Source organism: Octodon degus, unplaced genomic scaffold (genome assembly GCF_000260255.1).
Source record: "Octodon degus isolate 3935 unplaced genomic scaffold, OctDeg1.0 scaffold00004, whole genome shotgun sequence".
Lineage (NCBI taxonomy): Eukaryota > Metazoa > Chordata > Mammalia > Rodentia > Octodontidae > Octodon > Octodon degus.
In genome coordinates, this window is record NW_004524580.1 from 21,268,784 (window position 1) to 21,289,695 (window position 20,912).

Consider the following 20,912-nt stretch of genomic DNA (forward strand, 5'->3'; position numbering starts at 1 on the left):
ACTATTTCGTTCATTCATGTTCATCCATTAACAATGAATTGAGAGAACTGGAGAAAGGAAAGGCACAACATGACAAAACCACATGGTACAGAGACCTGGATGTGGCTGGGCCCAGTTTTACTCTTCTATTTGTGTTTCTTTAGAAGTTGCTTAACATAGGTACCAGGGGTCTGAGTCTCCTGCATGAGGAGGAGGTAAGGCTGGGAGGGCAGGAAGGGGTGAAGCATGTCCAGTGAGGACACCTGTGTATGAAACACCTCTGTGTGAGAACTGCAATCCATCCCCTATTTCTGGAGGTTAAATTGCAAGGTATAGAATAACAGGAAGGTCAAGGTCAACAGGGCTAGACCACAGAACGCTTGAGTACATGGCTTACGTGACTGGAACTTGTTAAGGATGACAAGCCACTGAAGTGTCTTGAGCCCCTGGGGAACAAGGTCTGACTCCAATTTTGAATAAGCCCCATGTAGTGACTTTGCACAGGATGGAATTGAGCAGATAGAGCTGAAGGTAAAGAACCAGGTTAAGAAGTGATTGTGTTGGTTCTGACAAAAGGCACAGGCAGTTAGCGGCCACTTCCGTGTGATCAGCAGGAGGGGGACTTGCCTGAACCCCACTCTGAGCTCTTATCTTTCCTCTCTTGAGCACAGGTTCTATGAGCACAGGCGAAGTTCTGTGGTGCTGAACTTGCCTGGACTTGAGGTGTTCCCCGGGGACCTCCTGGTGTCTGACGGAGCCGCCGATTACCTGTGCCACCCGCTTCTGCTGCTGAATTCAGGTGCCCTTCATTTAGGCTATCTATGTTCATTGTGTGTCTGCTATGGGTCAGGAATGGTCATAAGCAAGGGTGATTCTGCAAATGTTTAATAACCAGGAGATCACTACACTGATGTGTTAGAACAGATGCTCAACAGTCGGAGCAGACACAAGGTGTGAATGATCTGACCTAGCTGACAAGTCTTGCTGGTAGGCATTCCCTTTACAGAAATGGATAAGGAGCGGGTGTCGCCTTAATGACCTCTTGTAAAATCATTTATCCCAAGTCCAGGACCGTGGATAGGTGCTCTGTCCTGGTCACCATTTAGGATCAGAGCCCTTTCGCTGGCTCATGGGCAGCAGTTCTATAGTTGTTGTATGTCTTATCTTTCACACACTCCTGGTCTGCAGCCTCACACTGAGGGTGACACGTGGGGAAGGCTGAGGGGCTGGGAGCACGTGAGAGTCTGTCACAGAGGCAGCCCAGCTGTGAAGGGAAAGAGCAGCTGTGGTGTTGAGTGCTTTCCCATAACGCAGAGGAAATGCGAATTAAAGACTGTTTGAGACTTAAAAGAAGACATAAACATTATCCATGTTGGTCTTTAGACTGATTATTCTTGGCAGGGTCCATTTTACAAAAGAACCCTTATTCAGAAATTCAGTAATCCCATGTCTAAGGCACTGCTAAAGGCCTTGGACACCGGGCAAAACCATCAGGCCCAGTTCTTACTCAGCTAGTGCCAAGTAAGGCCCAGAAAAACGTGATCTCATTCTGGTGGCAGCCACTCATCTCAGCGGAGTGGACTCTAAACTCTTGACTGTTAGCACTGTTCACACAGCATCCCCTCACCAGCCCAAATCCATCCCCCCGCCCCCCGCATGCACAAATGGGTCTTCTGCATGAGGAACCCAGAAGCCACCGGGCAACGCAGCACAAAGAACATGTTTATAACTCTTCCACCACTGTGTATCCCTTCCACATCTACTGCCTTACGTGATACAACATATAAGAATGAGTAACTGTTCATAAAGATACCACAACCCAAGCTAACAAGCCAAGAGGGGCCACATGATTGGCTCGAGGATGGGCCCCGCAGCAGGCAGAGCTACTTCAAGCCCAGGGTAACCCTAGCATTGGTTAGTACACATCTCATGATGCTTCACCAATGTTCTAAATCAATTAACCAAACTCTGGTTTCATACCAACAGCTTCAGCATCCCCTGAGATGTCAGAAATGCAGGCTGTGGGCCCCATGTCTACCTTCCAAATGACAGACTCTGGGGATGGTGTCTTCTGGCCCATTTTATGACAAGCCCTGCAGATGACTGTGATGCCAGTTGGAGTTTAGGAGCTGCCGTTGTAAGAACAAGCTCATACTGCAATGATGCTTCTAGGCTACACCAGCTGGTTTTGAGCTGGGCGTCTAGCATCACGGTAGAAGCCACAGAGCCCTCCGTTCCCTCTTCTCAAGGAGTTTACAACAGGGGTCTGACGGTCCCAATGCACGGCCTGCAGGGTGTCTCTCGTCTCTGATGTATGTATGAGACTTCTACAGATATTGTCAAAATAGATTCTGAATTAACAAACATATTCAAGATAGGTAATGAACCGCCGTCAATTTAACAAAGACATATAAATCTTCAGAGCACTTGGAAAGCATTCCCCAGGCTCTAAAGTTATCCTCAAGTAAGAAATACAGAAGGGAGACACTTGCCAAGAACAAAGCAAGTTCGGTTAGATATGATCGTCTACTACACATCACTCGAAGGCTAAATGCGGTGAACATCGTTTGTCCCTCAGGGAGCCTTCTCCTTTATAAAGCCCAATAATGTGGTCAAAGCAAATGACAGGATGACCACTTGAGCTGATCAGGACCCATCCAAAGTTACATAGAAAAGGTCCTTAAACACATTCTCTGCTGCCAGCCCTGCTCAAGTAATTGCTTCTGTCTGACTCAAGCATGACGGGTACAGTCTCGTATCTGACAGGAAGAGAACTCCGGGACAGCCTATGTGTACACCAAGGGGCCTGAGTTTCTCACACACAGCTCCTGAGTAGGGCAGGGCCGCAAGTGTTGTTCTCTGTCACTGTTCTCTGTCTCAGGAGTCTTTGCTGAACCACATCTGGATTGGGCTGATGCAAGCCCCAGGTCTGAGGGGGCTCAGTCAACCGACTTTGCATGTGAGGGATGATTTATGGTACATAAAAGGCAAAACAAAGATCCAGTCCTTTCAGCCCTAAGTGCTTTGCCTCTGTCTTAAATGACTCAATTTCCTCATTGCCATTTGTAGATTTCTCCCCAGCTTAGAAGGAAAGAAGGTTAACCCCACACCCATAGACAAGCAGAGCAGGGTCACCTGTAGGTAGAAAAGAGCCTCAACTTCAGATTACGACCTGGTGCTATTCATTCATCTGCAAAAATATTCCCATTCTGTGCATTTTCTACAGGAAGAAAATTACTTCAGAGGGAATTCTTTTTTTTTTTTTAATTTTTTATTTATTTGAGAGAGAGAGAGAGAGAGAGAGAGAGAGAGAGAGAGAGAGAGAGAGAGGGAGAGGTGTGTGTATGTGGCCAGCTCAGCCCACCAGGGGGCGGAGCTGGCTGGCATGTGGTGCTGGGGGATTGAACCGCGGTCCCTGATGCCTTGCCAAGCTTGTTCCAAGTAGGTGCTTTAGACCACTGAGCCATCTCTCCAGCCATTCAGAGGGGAATTCTATTGGCTTATTTTCAAATGGGAGATTTTATAAAGCACCATAATGATCTATTTGTCACCAGTTACTCTAAGTAACAGTATTTTTTTTTTTAATTTCACCCACCAGAATCCAAAAAAACAAGATGGCCTTTCTCCAAGAGAGGAGTGGTAAGTGTTTCTCGCTGTAAGTTTTGTTTATAATTAGGCCTCTTGTGACTAAGAAAGTAAGAAATGGCTGAAGAGCCCCTGTATTCTGCTTTATCTTTGCATGAAGGCAGATGCCACATGAAATGTAAGTGATATCATCCCATCTGTAAATTGACTGCGGAACACACCGAATGGTGCCATTTGGGGCAGCAAGACAGAGCTAATTGCCAGTGGTTAATGAGTTCTGCAAAACAAGCAAAGCAACTCTAACAGGGGGCGCTTCACAGCACTAGGTCTATAACTCAGTGCAACTCATTAAGCAGCTTACTCAGTGAGGAGAACTTGAGCAACCGTGTGCCCCAAATGGCCAAGTTGCAGGCAATGCTATATTTATTGGGAACATTGAAAATTAATGAGATATTACAGAAAGACGTTCTACAACCATGCATCCATCCCTAAGTCAGTTGGATTAGTCTTAGTAGATTTTAAAGTTCGTTCTCAGGTCCATCGGCTATTGAAGAGTAATAAATCTAAATCAGGGCTCTGTGGGGCTTGGCTACCTAGAACGAGGGTGCTCTATCCTGAAGCAGGCCTGTTTGTGACCACAGCTGGGCTCTGCTTTCTCGTTTCGTGGAAGAAGCAGAACTGAAAGGTGTTCCAACAGCACAGCTGTGACACCTGCACACCACAGCCGTTTGGGGGCAGCAGTGCCTGGGGGAAGCTGCCGTCCTTTGGTCTATTAAAATCTGCCCCATGGCCTCTCCAATCAGTTTGTCACAGGCACAACACTGTGTTTCCGAGGACAGAGTTATCTTGAAAAGTTGAAGACCAGTAGCTAAATTAAAAGTCCTCCAAGGTGGCAATTCTAGCTGCTTGATTTACGCCTCGTGACCTTGGCCAAATGCATTAACTCCTGTGGGGTGAGCTTTTCCTTTAGAGGGTGGCAAGTCGCAATGGCGGCTTCACAGGAAGCTGTGCAGACTGAATTGTAGTATTTAAGAAGCCGCTCCCAAATCTGGGCACTTGTAAACGTTCAATCAGTATTGCCATATCAGTAGTAATACTATCATACTCTTCAAATCAGGGTTTGGAACAACTTACTTCCTCTCATGGGCATGTATACGATTGATTTTTACATGATGGTTTTCAAAAATAGAAAGGTTGTTTGTAACACGGTGTAAACTATATGAACTCCAAATCTTAAGTTGTGAGTAGTAGAGTAGCACCATTGTCACAAGAGCTGGTGCCCGTCAGTCATTCCAGGACATACTGTGACCCTGTCCTGTGGGACTGAGACGGGGCAGGTCCTCCAGGGCACCTTCCTCTTCACAGGGGCTGATTCTGCACCAGCCCTGTCTGAGATACCCAGAGGGAGTCACTCTTCCCCAGCCCTCCAGTGGGGTCCTCCAAGGAGGAGGCCTGCTCGGAAATAAACACGCTTTCGAGAGGGGAGGACTTAGCAGATGAAAGAAGGACCTAGCCGAGGGAAGAGCATCCTCCAGGCAGTCCATAGCAATGTATTCTTTCCCCAAGAATGAAGCAGCTCAATCCGATGTGTGTTGGCTGACACTGTGTGCTCCATTCTGGGCTAGAAATCTAACATGCCCGTGGGGAAGGTCAGGCTGAGACATAAAATAGGAAGGAGAGGTGCTAAATGGTTCTTGCCCTGAACTGGGAGGCAGTGGTGGAGACACACAAGGGAGAATGCTTTATATAAAGTGCTTCAGATAAAATGATCTAGGACCAGCCAAATAGCTCAGCAGATTAAAGCGCCTGCAAGCAGGCACAGGGGCCGGGGGGTTCGATCCCCAGGCCCGCTGTGCTGGCCCCGCCCCCAGGGTGCACTGAAATGCCAATTGAGACTGGGTGAGGTGGCGCATGCCTGTAATCTCATCTCTTGGGAGGCTGTAAACAGGCAGATCACTACGAGCCTGATCTAGTACTGAGACCCTGAACATCCTGTAGACCCTTCCCTAAAATACAGAAAAAATAAAAATGATCTAGTGCTTGCATGCAGCCTAATGCATCCTCCTTACGTCCTCTCTATGTGTCTAACCATGTCAATGCCACACAAATGGTTGTTTCTAGAGCTGGCCAGACAGCTCAATGGATTAAAGCACCTGCCTAGGCAGACTCAGGGGCTGGGGGTTCAATCCCCGGTGTGCTGTGCTGGCCCCGCCCCCAGGGCACGCTGAGACGGCGAAATGAGACTGGACTTGGTGGTGCGCGCCTGTAATCCCAGCACTTGGGAAGCTGAAAACAGGAGGACCACTATGAGTCTGTGTAGTAACACCCTGTAGACCTTGTACTAAGTACATAAAGGAAATGGTTGTTCTACTGTACTATCTAGGAAATAATGACAATGAAAGTCTGTTTACATTCGGCACAAATTGGTTTTGGCTGTTTTTAATCTGTGGTAGGTTGAGTCCAGCGATTGAAGCCAGTAGATACAAAGGGCTGAGTAGTGCAATAACAAAACCTTTCCAGTAAAAGTTCCCAGCAAGGAAGGAAGGAAAGTTCATTTCATTAAGTCCCATTTTCAAAGTGGCACACTATGTAGTTCCCTTAAAACAGATACTTCTACTTCCTTTACCTTCTTAACCTTACTTATCAAGTAATCGGTGTTTTTAAGTGGTAATCCACATACACTTCTAGATTGTAGCATACTTTCCTAATCTAGTAGAACTTTTGTATCTTCCTTCCTTCCTTCCTTTCTCCCTAATGATCAATATTAGTAATAAAGGTTCTGTGTGTGCATGCATGCGTGTGTGTATGCATACATGTGCATGTATCTCCATGTGTGTCATGTGTGCATCCACATGCATGTGTCTGTGTGAGTATGCATGCATGCGTGTGGATGCGTGTGTGTGTGTGTGTGTGTGTGCGTGTTGTCACAGTACCAGGCACCATTTCTGTTTATAGGTGTCCTTGCTTGTGCACATCATAGCATACACGTCACTGTGTAAATTCTTGCACTCTAACAAAGTAGGTCACATTAGCCCCTTTTAACAAATGGGGAGATGGGCTCAGCGAGGCTGAGTCATTTCCCTGCAGTGACACAGCTAATGGGCAGCAGTTAACAGGACCCCAGGGCCCCAGGCAGCCTGGCCGTGAGTTTGCACCAGCCCAGACCTTGCACCACTCCGCTGCCCCCATAACCAGACCAGATATTCCCCCGTCCTTTCTGCCATCACATCTCCAGAAGATGGCCTCTGTCCTCACCAATTTAATACTGTCTCTTCATCAGCTGCTCCAAACGTATCTATACAACCTGAGCCCAGTTTCACCCCAGTGCCCCTCACCAGTTCCCCTGCAGTTCCGTGTGGCCTGTCCCCAGGTTCCTCGGGCCAGCCGCGACTCCCCGCTTCTCCTAGTCCCCATATCCTCTCAGGCTCCCTCCAAGCCTTCCCACTTCCTGGCCAGTGTCACCATGGTGGAAGAAGCATCGGGGCCTGAGAAGTGTCTGTATGCTGAGCAGTCAACGTGGTCCCTGGGAGGAGGGACGCCTCCTTCCGCCTTGGACCGCAGGCTGTTCCAACTTGACCAGGAGGGCCCTCCAGAGTGCGGCGCTGGCGCCCTCAACTCCGGCTCTGTTGCCTTTATCCCATCTTCTGTCCTCTCCAAACGACTGCTAGGTTTTTATTGCCACCACGTGCAGTCACTATGGTTTCAGATATCAACAAAAGGCGTATGGCCCAAGGACCGTAGGAGGTCTCCAGCTGCCTCCAAGATTCCTTTGCTACTGAGGAGGCTACAGAGGCTATGAAAGGATCCCTCTGTCTGTGCCACAAGCAACAGAGACCAGCACCCTGGGGAGCCAGGGAAGGGGCCCCACTGGACACATCAGTGGAGCTCGTGCCTCCTTCCGCCCGTGCACACAACACCGGGTTAACTTCCCCAAACCCTGTGTGAACACACCAGCACCAGGCACCCTCAGGCAACACAATGCCTTGAAAGATTATCTGCGATAAACACTGCACTGAAAGGTGGCCCCGGTAGAAAGCCTGATGCCTTGTTATTGGATAGCTTCTTCCTGGTCTGGCTGGTCACTTGAGCTCCAAGTGAGTGTTTCAGGACATGCAGTAGAACATTGCTGGATCCACCCCAAACTACTCACAATCTATCAAGCTTAGCGAACAAGTTACAGAAGAATATGTAAATGTGATAGTATTTAAAAATGAATTACAAATAGTACCAGAAAATGTTTATAATTTATCTGAGGCTCTGGATTAGGAATGACTTTATTTTTGGTTATTTTTCCTTGTTTCTCAATATCCTGCAGTAATTGAGCACTATCTGTCATGCAAATTTTAAAGCCCGCATTATTAAGAACGAAGACTGTGACAGAAGTAAATGGGTGGGTGGTTGCATTCTAAGGAAGCTAGAGTTTCTGGAATTACTTCTAGCAGAGAATTGCTACAATGGGCAAGTCTCACTAGCTGGGCTTTATTTAGGGAGCCGCTTAGTTAGAGGTTGACCCCCTACAGCTGAGGCACTTCCTGACGCTAATGTTCTGGGGTCCACAGTTTAGAAAAGTTAAAGCTGCAGATGAAGTCATGACTCTAAGGGTGGGCCCTAGAGGTGAAGCCTACATATTTGCTCTATGCCCATCCTGTGCCTTGCTTTTGCCCGTCTGTCTGTCTGTCTGTCTGTTTTTAGCAAGTTTTAGACTATAGCCTCATGAACTTCTGTCCTCCGTCCCTGACATGCTGGTCTTCGGGGTGGAACTGTGGCCTAGAAATGGCCGTGGTACAGTTTGTGGCCCGCAGTGGCTGCATCTGCCAGTGGTTTGGTCTCATTTTGTGCACATTAAAGGATCAACAGAAGATGCTGAGGCTGCTGAAGCTGTGTCAACAAAAAATTCATGCCATTTCTAACGATCTTTAAGCAGGGCAAAGACAAACACAAGTACCTAACCGATCTGGAAAACTGCCTGTCTACAGTGAAGATTACAGACTTCAGGGACTATGAGTTCTGCAAACTAAAGGTACAGTATGATTTACTGCGTGGTATGCTAATGGTGGATCAGAGCCTTGCTTCTCTCTTGTTTTGCTTATTCATTTCTGTGGTTCCTTATTTCAAACTGTCCTATTATTGCCTACTTTATAATAACTGCCAGGTGTAGGAAAATATCTCTGCCAGGGCTGGGCAGGACACCAAACCCTGGGAAAAGCCACCGTATGTGAAATGAGGTAATGGCTATGAGGAGACTTTGTAGACCACAAAGCCCTGAAGAAATGTTAATACTGTCAAGCAGCACTTAATGACCTTCCCCTCCATAACAATCCACATCAATGGTGATCTCAGAAAATGATATGGACTGGTGACACTGCAATTGTAATTTCTGTAAGTACCCACAGTGACGGTCACACAACTACGAAATCAGCTAGCAGTGCGTATCTCAGACCATGTTCCTATCATTAAGGGACAAAGGAGTGTACTTTACCAGCCCTCAATTCCCCATCTAAAAAGGAAGTCATTTTGGATAAAATAATTTCCAAGGGTCTCCTGAGTGCCAACACTTCTGTATCATGATTCATCAGCAGTTACTCTGAAACGCTATTGGTGGAGGAACCTGGAATCAGACTTTGCAGTGCCAACCACAGAGTTCCTTGAGTTTCAGAATAGACTAGAAAGGACTCCTGCAACTGTCAGGCGTAATTCCGCATCACATCACTTGCATTGCCTTTGATTTTAGACTCTCATGCTTTGCCCTGGGAGGAACTGGCATTCCTGAGCCACGGGAGCGGTGGTTTGGGCGACTGGGGAAGGGGGTGCTGCCAACAGGGAGCCCGGGATTCCTGCCAGACTGCGAGCCAAGGCAAACAGCGGACAGGGCCAGCCACTGAAGCAGGAATGTTTTGTCCTCTCCTTTCTCCTCCTGTGCAGGATAAGACCTGGAATGAAGTCGTGGCAACACATCAGAAAGTCCCTCCTGACCAATTAGACTTGAGCAAACAGCAAGAGGCCGTGTGGGAACTTGTCGCGAGTGAATGCACTTACTTCTTGGACCATTTATTAGTTCTTAAGATGGTAATGCTGGATTCGATTTTCATGCAACATGAAAAAATAGTAATTTGGTTCTTTAAGGACCTTTTTTTTTTTCTCTTCCATGCCAGAAAAGAAAGTTTGAGGATTTTATTTTTCCTTCCTATAAGAGGATTTTTAAGAATGGTTTTTTATCATCTCTTATCTACTACTTAGTTGTCTTTTCATTCTTTCTTAAACATAGCCTCTCAGGCTTGGGTGACACCTTCCAGCCTGGGGAGCTCCCTGCTTCCTGTTTGCTGTCAGAGCCTCTTCTCCGTTCCTCTCACCTGTATCCCTGAGCTTCTGCGTCAGGACTGCCCTCAAGGCAGTCCTCCCACCTTGGTCACTGTCCCCACTGGAGCTCTTGCTCCCTTGTGAACAAGGCCAGCTGAACGCCTAGCACTGGTGGCCAAGGGTTTCTGGGGCTGTTGTGCATGCCTAGTACAGGCGGTCAGATCACACAGTCCTCCATATACACAGACCCTGCCCCTCGGTCAGGAAAGCTGAGAGCACAGAACTCCCTTTGCAATAACCACAGAGCCGGGGGAAGAAGGCAGCAGCTTCCTTCTTGGACCAAAGGGTGAGAGGGCCACATGCCTCCCAAGGTTACCTCTGCACAAAATATTTCTGTTTTTTAATTATAATGTATATTTTTGTTAGTGCTTGCTTGCAGGACGTAGTGATGATGTGCACCACAGGGCGCCAACGTAGGTGCGTGACACACCTTGGTTCTCTCTTCATCCTCTTCCCCTCCCTCCACCTCTTGGTCTCCTTCCCATTTGAGAAAGATCTGTCTCTTGACATCCTATAATCTGTCATTTATTTGTTCTTCATAATTCAGGTTTCTCTTGTAAAAGCAACCATGTGATATTTAAACTTATGTGTCTCATTTACTCCATTGAATGTTATGATCACGAGGTCCTTTGGAGTCTAAAATGCTCACAGCTAAAACTCACTGTTTGGAAGGCCTGACTCTAAGCCCTGGATCTGCCACTGTCTTGCATGGCACCTTTAGAAAGCCCAGGCCCCCATACCCTAAACAGACAAAAGGCTGACCAACATCTCCTGTTAGGGTCCACATTTTAGTCTGTTTTGTGTTGCAGTAAGACAATAGTGTGGAATCTGTCAGGAAAACAGATTTGTTTCATGGCTCTGAAGGCTAAAAGGTTCAAGACAGTGAGGCCCTTCCTGCTGCATCATGACACTGTGGGAGTCACCATATGCAACAAAGGTCACCAAAAGAGTGACACTTCTGCAACTAGCCTCATTTCGAGATCATGAACCCGCTGCTTGTTAATGCCACTAACCCACTCGTGACCTCCTCACCTCCCAGGAGGCCCCTCCTTTTACCCTGTTGCTTTGGGGATTGCATTTCCAACTCATGCATGTCGACAGGACACATGCAAGCCTCAGATAGCAAATGGTTTAGCTTTGCAGACAATACAATCTTTGTTGCAACTACTCCACTCTGCCATTGCAGTACAAAAACAGCCAGAGATAGTCTGTAAAGGAGTGTGCATGACTGTGACACCATAATCCATGCATAAAAAAAATACATAGCTTGACACAGACTGTAGCTCGACAATCCCTGTACTAAATTGTAAAAAGGGAACACCAATACCATCTCTGGTAATCTTCTCGAATCCCTGTGATGATCAAATGAGTTTTCTTGACTCTCTACCAAATGCTATGTGTTATTTTCTACTGGATTTATTGCCAGGCACTAGGTAGGGGTACTAAGTTCCTGAACAAAATTTAAAGCACAGAAACAGCCTTTGAGAAGACTGAAAGTCTCCATCAGCTAGGATGCTTAGAAGAGCAAGTCACAGAAAACCAGCTTAAATAATACAGGACTTTGTGGGCCCACGGGACCAGCAAGGTCCGTGGTAGAACGTGTGTGGTTTCATCAAGGGGAAAATTTCGTTCTATATTCCATCTGTGGCCTTCAGGCATTAGCCTCATTCCATGGCTGATGTCTCTTATAGTTACAGATAACTGCCGTCCTAGAACTCATGGGGTGGGGACAGCGAGAAAGAGACCTCACATAGCAAAACAGCTTAGCACCTGTGCACACCAGCTGGCTGAGGAAGGAGCTGGCTTAGAGGGTGAGCAAGTGGCTTAAGGCGGTCAAGGTGCAGCCCTGGGGGCTACGTCAGCTTGACTCATGGGACAAACACAGCCCAGGGAGGAGGAGCTACGGAAGGGAGAACCAGGCTGTGGCCAGCACAGAAGGGCGCTGAAGCTGGCGTTCGCACGTGAATGACCTCTGCAGAGCACTGCCCTCCATACCACACTGCCCCTTTCGTCCCTACGAATAGCCACAGAGCTCTGTCCCACTGTGAGCTGACCAGGCAGTCAAGCTAGCATTTTGTTTCAGGAGGGCCAAGATGAGTTTATTTTCCCAAACCCCTAATATATTTAAACGCATACATTCTTCCCCTTATACAGTCAGTATGAAACTCCCAAAGTTGCTTGTGGATCCAAAACTCCTAAGTCACATAGCAAAATAAATATATGTGTAGATGCAGTCATTTCTTTTAAAACATAGCCAAGAATTTCTGTATAACCATGACTCTCACAGCAAAAAGAATATTTGTTCTAAATTGTCCCAGATGAGCTGTTACAATGAGTTTTGGTTCACTTTATGATTAGCTGTTTCAAATGATTAGATTTGAGTGACCGATTCTCAGATGCCCAAGACCGAGTGGATTTGGGAAGCCTGAGGTCAAGTGGCTTCAGACCAGCCATGCTGGAGTCACTTGGGAACGTATTAGATGCACAGCCTTTGACCTCCCTCACAGACTCACTGCGGGCAGAGGCTGAGCTGGCGATGGACTACACATTTGAGGCTAGAGTAAGGCTGGCCCCCAAAACACAAAGCTCCAGAGGAAGCTGTATAAACAAGTTGTGGGGACCACAGCAAAGCCTGCCTAAGAGGTGTCTGCCATCGCCCTCCCTGTGAACCGCAGCACAGATAGCTCAGAGAATGTTTCACTTTCAGTGTTCCCAGCAAGACACTGAGGCCTTGCACTTTGGACTCCGTCTTGTACTTCCACCCTTTTTACTGTGCACAAATAAAGACTCAGACCACCCTGGGTTGCTGCTGCCTCCCCATCAGAGAGGTCAGGTCTACCCGGTCCCAGCTTTCCTTTCAGTATGTCTCTAGCTTTTTCTTAATGTTGCATCACCCCTCTCAGGACCCTGCTGGCAAACCCTGGGGTCAGGCCCAGCAGGTTGTGGTTTAACAGGGTCTCCAAAGGATAGTGATCCATGTTCTAGAGCCACTCATGGCACTCATTAAATGATGTAGGAGTGGGAGTTGGGAGCCAGCAGTCTGAAGTCCTCCCAAAATCCTTGGAACAGCTGGTCCTGAGTCCCTTCCAGCACTTCCATCGTATGCAGTGATAGCTTGGTTCATGAAGAATTAATTGTGTTTGCAAAGGGCTTGGCTCACAAACTATGCATCGGGGGACAAGCATGGCTGTGGCGTCTTCTCTCGGACCATGGAACCAATTAAGTCTGAACCCTGTACATATAAAGAATCTGCTTTTCAATTAATTGAAATGAGTTTAGAGAAACGAGAGCAGGTCATCTGCACGAATTGCAGTGCTTTCCTGACCTGCTCTCTAGTTCCCCTAATGTGTGTAAACATCACACTGAGAATTATAGCCAAGACTCCCTTAGTGTCTTCAGCAGTATTTAGCACCTTTATCTGAATGAAATCATCTTATCAGTTATCAGATATTAGCCCACTAATTCTCGACTTTTAACTCCCTGAAAGTTGAGGCCATTTGGGTTTTTGCAGAGGAAGAAATAAATGAGAATCCAGCATGAGGATGTCTTAGCTTTCAAACTGGTGCTGCTGGCAAGAACAGAACCTCTGGGCCTCCTTGGCACCAAGCAGCTCAGAAAGTCCATTTGGACAGATTAAGTTCAACGGGAACACTGCTAGGACTCACATAGCAGCACCTTTGCACTCAAGAGAGAACTTTTCCAGTATGTTCTGTGAAGCTCAAATGTCAGGATTTATACTGGGTATAGTTCTAAAGCCCTGGGAATACTGACTGCTACATTGTTTTGTAAGGCTAAACCAGGAAATTGGTGTTGAATGTTCTTGCACGGGGCATGCTTCAGAATTTAAAGACAAAAAGTAACGCATGTTTATTTGTTTTAAGATCTTTCTGAATACACTAAAATATCTGCAAATTCACGAGTATCTTCTGGATGTGGATTTATGGAGACTTTTTGCCAACCTGGAGGAGTTAACCCAGGTGAGCTAAAATAGGAAGATGCCAGCGATCACATTTTAAAATTCACCAAGGGTCTTGAAAATTGATGGTGGGTGCTATGTGCGACTATGTCCATGTTGGCACACAGAATATGAGTTATTCCATGTTGTGTCCCACATCCTCTTACAGTCAGGCATTCAGGTTTGCAAGGAGAGTACCTGAGCACCTGCTGCTATCTTCCCAGTAGACTGTAAATATTAGCTAAGCCTCATTTTTTTTAATTTTTCCATGGCTATTTAAGAAAGATAAATTCCACAGAACTCACTGTCTTCATAAATGCTTACTCTCAAAGGAACATCCTTTTTTACATATATTATAAATAAGCATATCTTTTTTTCTCCAAAGGAAGGGAGACAATAACATAATTTGTTTATGAAACTCTTAGGGCTGACCAGATAGCTCAGCGGACTAAAGTGCAGGCTTAGGCAGACACAAGGACCAGGTTCAATCCCCGGCATGCAGTGCCAGCCCCACCCCCAGGGTGTGCTGAGACGAAGATTGAGACTGGGCGTGGTGGTGCTCGCCTGTAATCCCAGTGCTTGGGAGGCTGAAAACAGGAGGATCACTAGAGTCCAGTCTATATAGTGAGACCCTATAGGCCCTGGACTAAATATATTAAAGAGAGAGAGAGAGAGAGAGAGAGAGAGAGAGAGAGAGAGAGAGAGAGAGAGAGAGAGAGGAGAGAAACACTTCTAAGAAAATGTCCACTGGAAAGTGGAGGGAAATAATCTTTGGATTTTGCTAGCAGATATTTGAAATGGGAAATATCTGTATGACTGGCATTTGAGGTGCAGCAGATCTGTCTTCCTTTGTCCTGAATGTTGCCCACTCAATTCCTCTTTCTCTCTGCTCCTAGACAAGCCTTGGCTTTGTGAATAGTCTTTTCAGCGTCATCAAAGGCTATGTAGACACTTCCCAGGCTTCGCCAAGGATGGATTTCATCTCTGTGCTTGCAAAGGTAAAACCCTTCTACAGAGGCTCAGCTTCCTGCAATAAATTCATCTTCCTCCCAGGGAGGCTGTTTATAGCTATTGAATTTCAGCATCGTCGGCATTGTTGTTGTTCCCAGGAAATCTTTACCACTGTCGCATCCCAGAGCCCTCCTTTTCTCCACCGATCAACATTTTCAAAAATTACTTGTAGATCCTGTCTTCCCACTGTCACATTTCCTGCAGGTCTTATTAGCACAGAAATCTGTGCATGGAAAAGCCATTTCCAAGTCTGTTTTTCAAATGACTTCAATTTAAAGTAATATTTATGGCAGTGCTTTAGCATTCACTAATTACATGCTTCATTTGTTCTAAAAAAGAAGTGTCAGTCTCTCACAAAGGGGCAAAATACACTTTCAAATCCACCTGCACCTTTGATAATATTTCTGTTTGCTAAATAAAGAGAAAAGAGAAAACCCTAAAGCCCTGGTTTTATAAATGGTACTTTCCTCTTGAGATATTTGGACATCCTCCCCTATTTTTTTTACTTTAACTTTTTCAACTCAATCCATTTGATCTCATTTAAAAAGAATTAAATTTTTATACTACATCAAAAAAAATGCTAGGTTGATATTTATTGAGCATTTACAATGGGCAAAATTGGACAAGACCCTACCATTGAGGGATTTTCAACTTATTGGTGAGAATAATACAATAATGAAACTAACAATTATATAATCAAATTGAGATAAATACTGAATACACATAAAAGAAAACTCGGACTCTCTGGGCAGACCACAAGACATCCTTGGTAGGATGGAGGGTGAAGCAGTTAGCTGTCCCTGGACAATGCTCCCAAAGCAGGTTACAGAGAAGCAGGAGTGTTAGCATAGAGTTGGATGTGGAGCAGGGAAGTCCTTCTGTAAACTTTACAAACACGTTTACATTTTTAAGAACTTTGGAAAACAAGAAAAAGTATGTACTAAAGTTCAGGCAATTAGCTAAAGTCTCAGGATTTCTCAGTTCTTGAAGAGCCATAAAAATATTTAAATTCAGTGGTTAGTAGATAAGAGTACAGGAGAAGCCCACTGTCGAGTCCATAGAAGCACAGGCTTAGAGATAGGAAGCCCAGCTCTTCAACAGCAACTGTGCAACGTCTGCTCCCATTCCAGGGCCTAACAGAGGGCAGAGGGACAGGAACAGGGAGCAGTCTGGCACAAGAAGTTCAGACACTGAAAGAACAGGGTATCCTGTAAGCACTCATGAGCATGCATGGAAGTCACAGAAAATGAAACTGAGGCTTGGAGAGGCCCAATGATGGGACAAAGGTCCTACAGCTAGTGGGGGTCAGAACTGGATTTCCAAGTCAGGCCATCAATCACTCAGCTTGGTCTCTTGGCCATGGGCTCCTGGGGCTGGCATTTCTCAGGCACCACAGTGTGGGAGGGAAACACTTCTTCCCACCTTTCTGTCCTCTGCTCTGCCCACCCATCAATCCACACCTACCAACATAAACTCATGTCATCTTCTTTAAAGTTACTTCCTGCAGAAGCCAAAAACTCAGTGTTGCTTTCCATACCATTCTGTTCTCAAAGTCCTATAAGAAAATATTTTTCCAGGTTTGTGTTATGTCCAGTTTCTGTACTGTCCTCTTCTCTAGTGGCCTTTCGGGCTGGAGCTATCTCCTCTATCACTGTTGCTCTAGTATTTCCAGTAAGCATGTCTTCCTCCTCTGATTCCACATCATTGTGATGCAACTAGAAATCCCTTCATGGGACCCATGACATTTGACCAATAAATCTGTCTGTGGGCACAAAGCTCAGTAACGTGGTAGATACTGCAGGATCCTACAGAAAGTGTCTGCCAGCAGTGAGGCAGAAGTGCCACTAAGGAGGGCAGGAGAAGCCTCATTGCCCCCAAAAGTGCTTAACTCAATTGGTGGCCTTTGATCATTCAATATATTAATACAGAAATGTAGAAAAACTGATAGTTGTTCTTATTATAAAATGAATTTGAGGTGGCTTACATATGTGTGGTCATCATGACAAACTTAAGGCATTAAAAAAGAATACTTAAAAAGACAGAAGATAAGTGTTACATTGGGTAAGACTAAAACAAAAAATGGGCCGCAGAGATAGCTCAGAAGTCTAAGCACCTGCCTAGGCAAGTGCTAGGGCCCGGGTTTGATCCTGGGTACCGCATGCCATGCCAGCGCCACTAGGCAGGCTGAAACAGGAGGATCACTATGAGCACAAGCTGCGCAGTGAGACCCTGTACCAAATACATAAAATTAGAAAATAAATAAATACATAAATAAATAAATGTTTGCCACTAAATACAAAACACTTCACTGAGATGTTCCAAATTCCTATATTTTTAAGCAGGCAGAACAATCAAATTTATGACTATTTTTGAGAATATTTTATGAAGTGAAATGTCATTAACCAATCACTTAATGGCAACACAAGCTTCACATCCACTCACAAGGACAGTGGAGTCAAGAGCAGCAGAGAAGAGAGAAGTGAATTAAAATCCTGAATATGATTTCCTTATTTATTACGGAAACACACACAGTTTTAGAAGAATGTCTATTGTGGAGATTACCTGCTCATATCCACACAGCCCTAGCTTCTACGTGGGTAGGGTGGATCCTCTATTTTCCTCTCTTTTGGTTGGTGATAAAAGTAAAGGGAAAGAGGAAGCCTGTGGGGCTCCGTGCTCCCTGACTTCCATCTCTCTGTCTCCTCCGTAGTGTTTCCGCGGAAGCCTCTGCCAGAGCCACCAGATGTACTGCCTCAACTACTCTGCTGCGGTGTTTTATCTGGAGATGCTGAAGCAGAGAGATGACTTTGGCATTTACCTAAAAGTAAAGTACCAGTTTACTTCCTTTCACAGTTTTCCTAATATGCTTTGAGTGGAACAGATACTGAGAGTTATTATGCCCAAATTAAATGGGAAAGAAGGAGATTAATGAATTATAATACATTTTCTGTTTTTCTCATTATTACTTCCTCCACTGCAAACAGAAATGTTGATTGGTGCACATCCAAAGGTATAATATCATGTACTATCATCGCTCTGGAAAATTTGGCTAGGGGTTGAAAATGTTTGATTTGGGCATTGGTTTGTTTATCATAGAAACTGCCAAGTTGTATGGAGAAAAGTACTGTAAGAACGTAAGCTTTGTTGGAGACTAGGAGTTTGGCTCTTGTAGATTTGGTCCAAATTTTGCATAAAATCTAAGAGTGCCTTTTACATGGTAGTCTATGTGAATGGCGCCCCCTGGAGTTCATGGGACAAAACGCTAATGGTGCCCCCAGTAGTGCAGCCTGAGGCCTTGTGTCCCAATAGCACTAGAACAAGGAATTTCTGCGGGAGACCTTCGTACACGCAAATGAGCAAAACAGTTACCATTTCTTGTGGACTCTTCCAGCTCCCTTGGATTGTCCCTCCTTTTGACACTTCTTTAGGGTGAGCTGTGCTGTTGCAGTGCTGCATGGGAGTCCTTTGCAATGGCCCAGGGAGAGTGGCTCAAGCCTTCCCCAGCTCTTCCTTGCATTTCCAGAAGCCCCTACCAGAGCTTCCCCTCCGAGGCTTGAGAGCAGTCTCCCTGGTTTCCAGTGACCCAGCTGGGACACTAAAGGCCTTTCTGGGGTCTTAAAGTGTCAGGAAGCCCAAGTAGGTGCAGCAGGAAAGAGGCCAGACATTATTTCTGTAGCATTTCTGAATACATGGAATAATCGCACAGAAAATGGTTTCCCAAACTGGAAAGAAAAGGGTCCACTTCTCTCCACTCTAAGCTAAGAGAAAGATTAATTTAACAAGGTCTCGCCATCATTTTCAAGCAAATATGGAAAATTCTACTTGGAATAGGTTGATATGGAAGAGTGGTTATACCACACATGAAACACACGTAGCATCCAAAGATCGCAGGGTAAGGGTTGCAAGGCTATTAGGACAACAGCACGATATCCCGGATGTTCTTAAAATGCACAGCAACTCACCACGCATTTCATCAAACATCTTTTCTCATTCTTAGCGCAAACCTATGGAGTTAACTATATTGTGTCCACATGTTCCTGAAGCTCAGAAAGGTTATGTGACATGTGCCATGCCACGTTACTAATACAGAACCAAATCAAGGTCTTTAGGCAAAGATAGATATGTTTAGTGCTATTTGAACATCACACTAGTAAATATGTGTACTGAAAATTCACATGGTGCCCCTTAAGTGTATACAGTTTTATGCATCAGTGAAAATTAATTTTAAAAACTTATTAAGCCCAAAATCTCTATAGCAGCACTGTTGCCAACTCCTCAGAGCTACTTCCCGTTGCCAGGCAATTGTTGGCTTCAAGATGCAAAAAGAGGGGTGAAGGAGAGAATTTGGAGGAGCTGTTAAGGAATCTGCCTGCCACATCACCACCACACAGAGTGAAAGGACCCTCACCCGTGCTAAGAGGCCAGGGCTAAGTCCACCTAGTGGGCCAGGCACTGTGTTCCATGGTGGACATCTGTGATCTCTTTGTCTATACAAAAACTCTGTGAACCAATGTTACCTGCATTTTTTCAGACTCATACAAGTTAGGCAGCTTGTAATATGTTCATTCTGAAGTAAAGGAAAAATTCAATTTAGGGCCTATTTGAAACTGACGCTCATTCCCCATCTGTACTCTGCCCTAAATATCTTCCTTAGAGAGCTTCAGTCATGACACACTATGTGCTGCCGCAAACAGGACTTTGCATACCCTGGGATGAATTTGTCCTCCATACCATGAGAAGCTGGGTGTTATGACTGTAGAGAAATTACCCTGGTGAATCTTGCTTACAGCAAGATTTTACCCTATTTTACAATCAATTAGAAGGATATAGAGGGTGAAACTGGGGATTTTGTACCAGGACTATTAGTATAGTTCACCTAACAATAGCTAAAAATACTAGCACTCTAGGACTTGGTCTTTCTAGATATCCCAGGCACTGTTCTTTGAACATGGAATGGAATGCATGGGTTCTCATCAACACAATGGAGAGTCACTCTTCTTATCTATATATAGAGGATAAAGTTTGGAGAGGATAAATAAATTTCCCAAGGTTCCAAGGATATTGGGTGTCTCGGTCAAATGTTGTGTCCCATCAAGATAGATGTATTAGCAGAACATTTTATTTGTGCCCCTAACTCTCTTTGATGTTCCCTTAAACACACTGGATATCTATTATAAAACAAACATGGTCTTCATTGATCTAGGTTCCTCTCTGAAAAGGTCTTTTATGTCCAAACTCTGTTAGATTTGTTCTTGGATTTCCCTAATGAATCTCAAAAATGAAGCCAATCGAGAAATGAAAGAAAAATGTGTAGCTTTGCTTTTGTAGTCGTCAACCAAGTTGTTTTTTCCAATCTTTTGAGGCCTCCAAACTGTTGAAAGCTTCTGATATCCTACCCTGAACCTTTATGTAAATTATTTACCACTGATGTATCTTGTGTAATAGATATCTCATGAATGTGGGTATTTTCCAGGTTACCCTGACTACCAGTGAGTGGTAGAAGTCAGAGTTTTTCCTCACAGTTCGCAAGGAAGTGGCCTGAGGCTGTGTGTTTTAAGAGGATCCCTTACTGCTATTGAGAAATCAGTTACTGAAGCTCCCTAGCCATCCCAAAAGGACCCAAAGGTATCCCTGAAATGCAGCCTAGAAATCACCCATTAGGGGCCGGGGAGATAGCTCAATAGAATAAGCACTTTTTTGTATGTGTGTGATATTAATTCCTTTTTTTTTAATTTTACTTTTTTCCCATAATTTTATTGAGAAACTAATAGCAATGAGAGTTTCAAACCAAATTGGTAGGACAGTTTCAATAATTAACACACTGCATACATTCTTCCTAGTGGTTAATTGCTGTACAAGATGCAGACATGATATCCTATTTACAAACACCATTAGAACAAATCCCTCTATTCATTAAGAGAATGTAACTATATATCTATCCTAACCACTTTGAATACACAGACACAAAATGGACATTCATCTATGTCCCCTTTTTTGTTTAGTTCTTTTATTTGAATATTACAGG

At 45.1% G+C, this 20,912-nt stretch overlaps 1 protein-coding gene across 6 annotated transcripts in view; it reads left to right on the forward strand.

The window, feature by feature from the left end:
- LOC101578157 overlaps positions 1-20,912 on the forward strand; it is a 56,612-nt gene that overhangs the window by 14,829 nt on the left and 20,871 nt on the right. For 5 of the 6 annotated variants that reach the window (XM_023716374.1, XM_023716382.1, XM_023716378.1 and 2 more), the window contains exons 4-10: positions 651-778; positions 3,578-3,618; positions 8,486-8,584; positions 9,487-9,630; positions 13,803-13,898; positions 14,773-14,874; positions 17,598-17,711. In XM_023716374.1, the coding sequence (XP_023572142.1) occupies positions 651-778; positions 3,578-3,618; positions 8,486-8,584; positions 9,487-9,630; positions 13,803-13,898; positions 14,773-14,874; positions 17,598-17,711 (724 nt within the window). The remainder of the gene's footprint in view (positions 1-650; positions 779-3,577; positions 3,619-8,485; positions 8,585-9,486; positions 9,631-13,802; positions 13,899-14,772; positions 14,875-17,597; positions 17,712-20,912) is intronic. The other variant, XM_023716375.1, reaches the window with a different exon arrangement.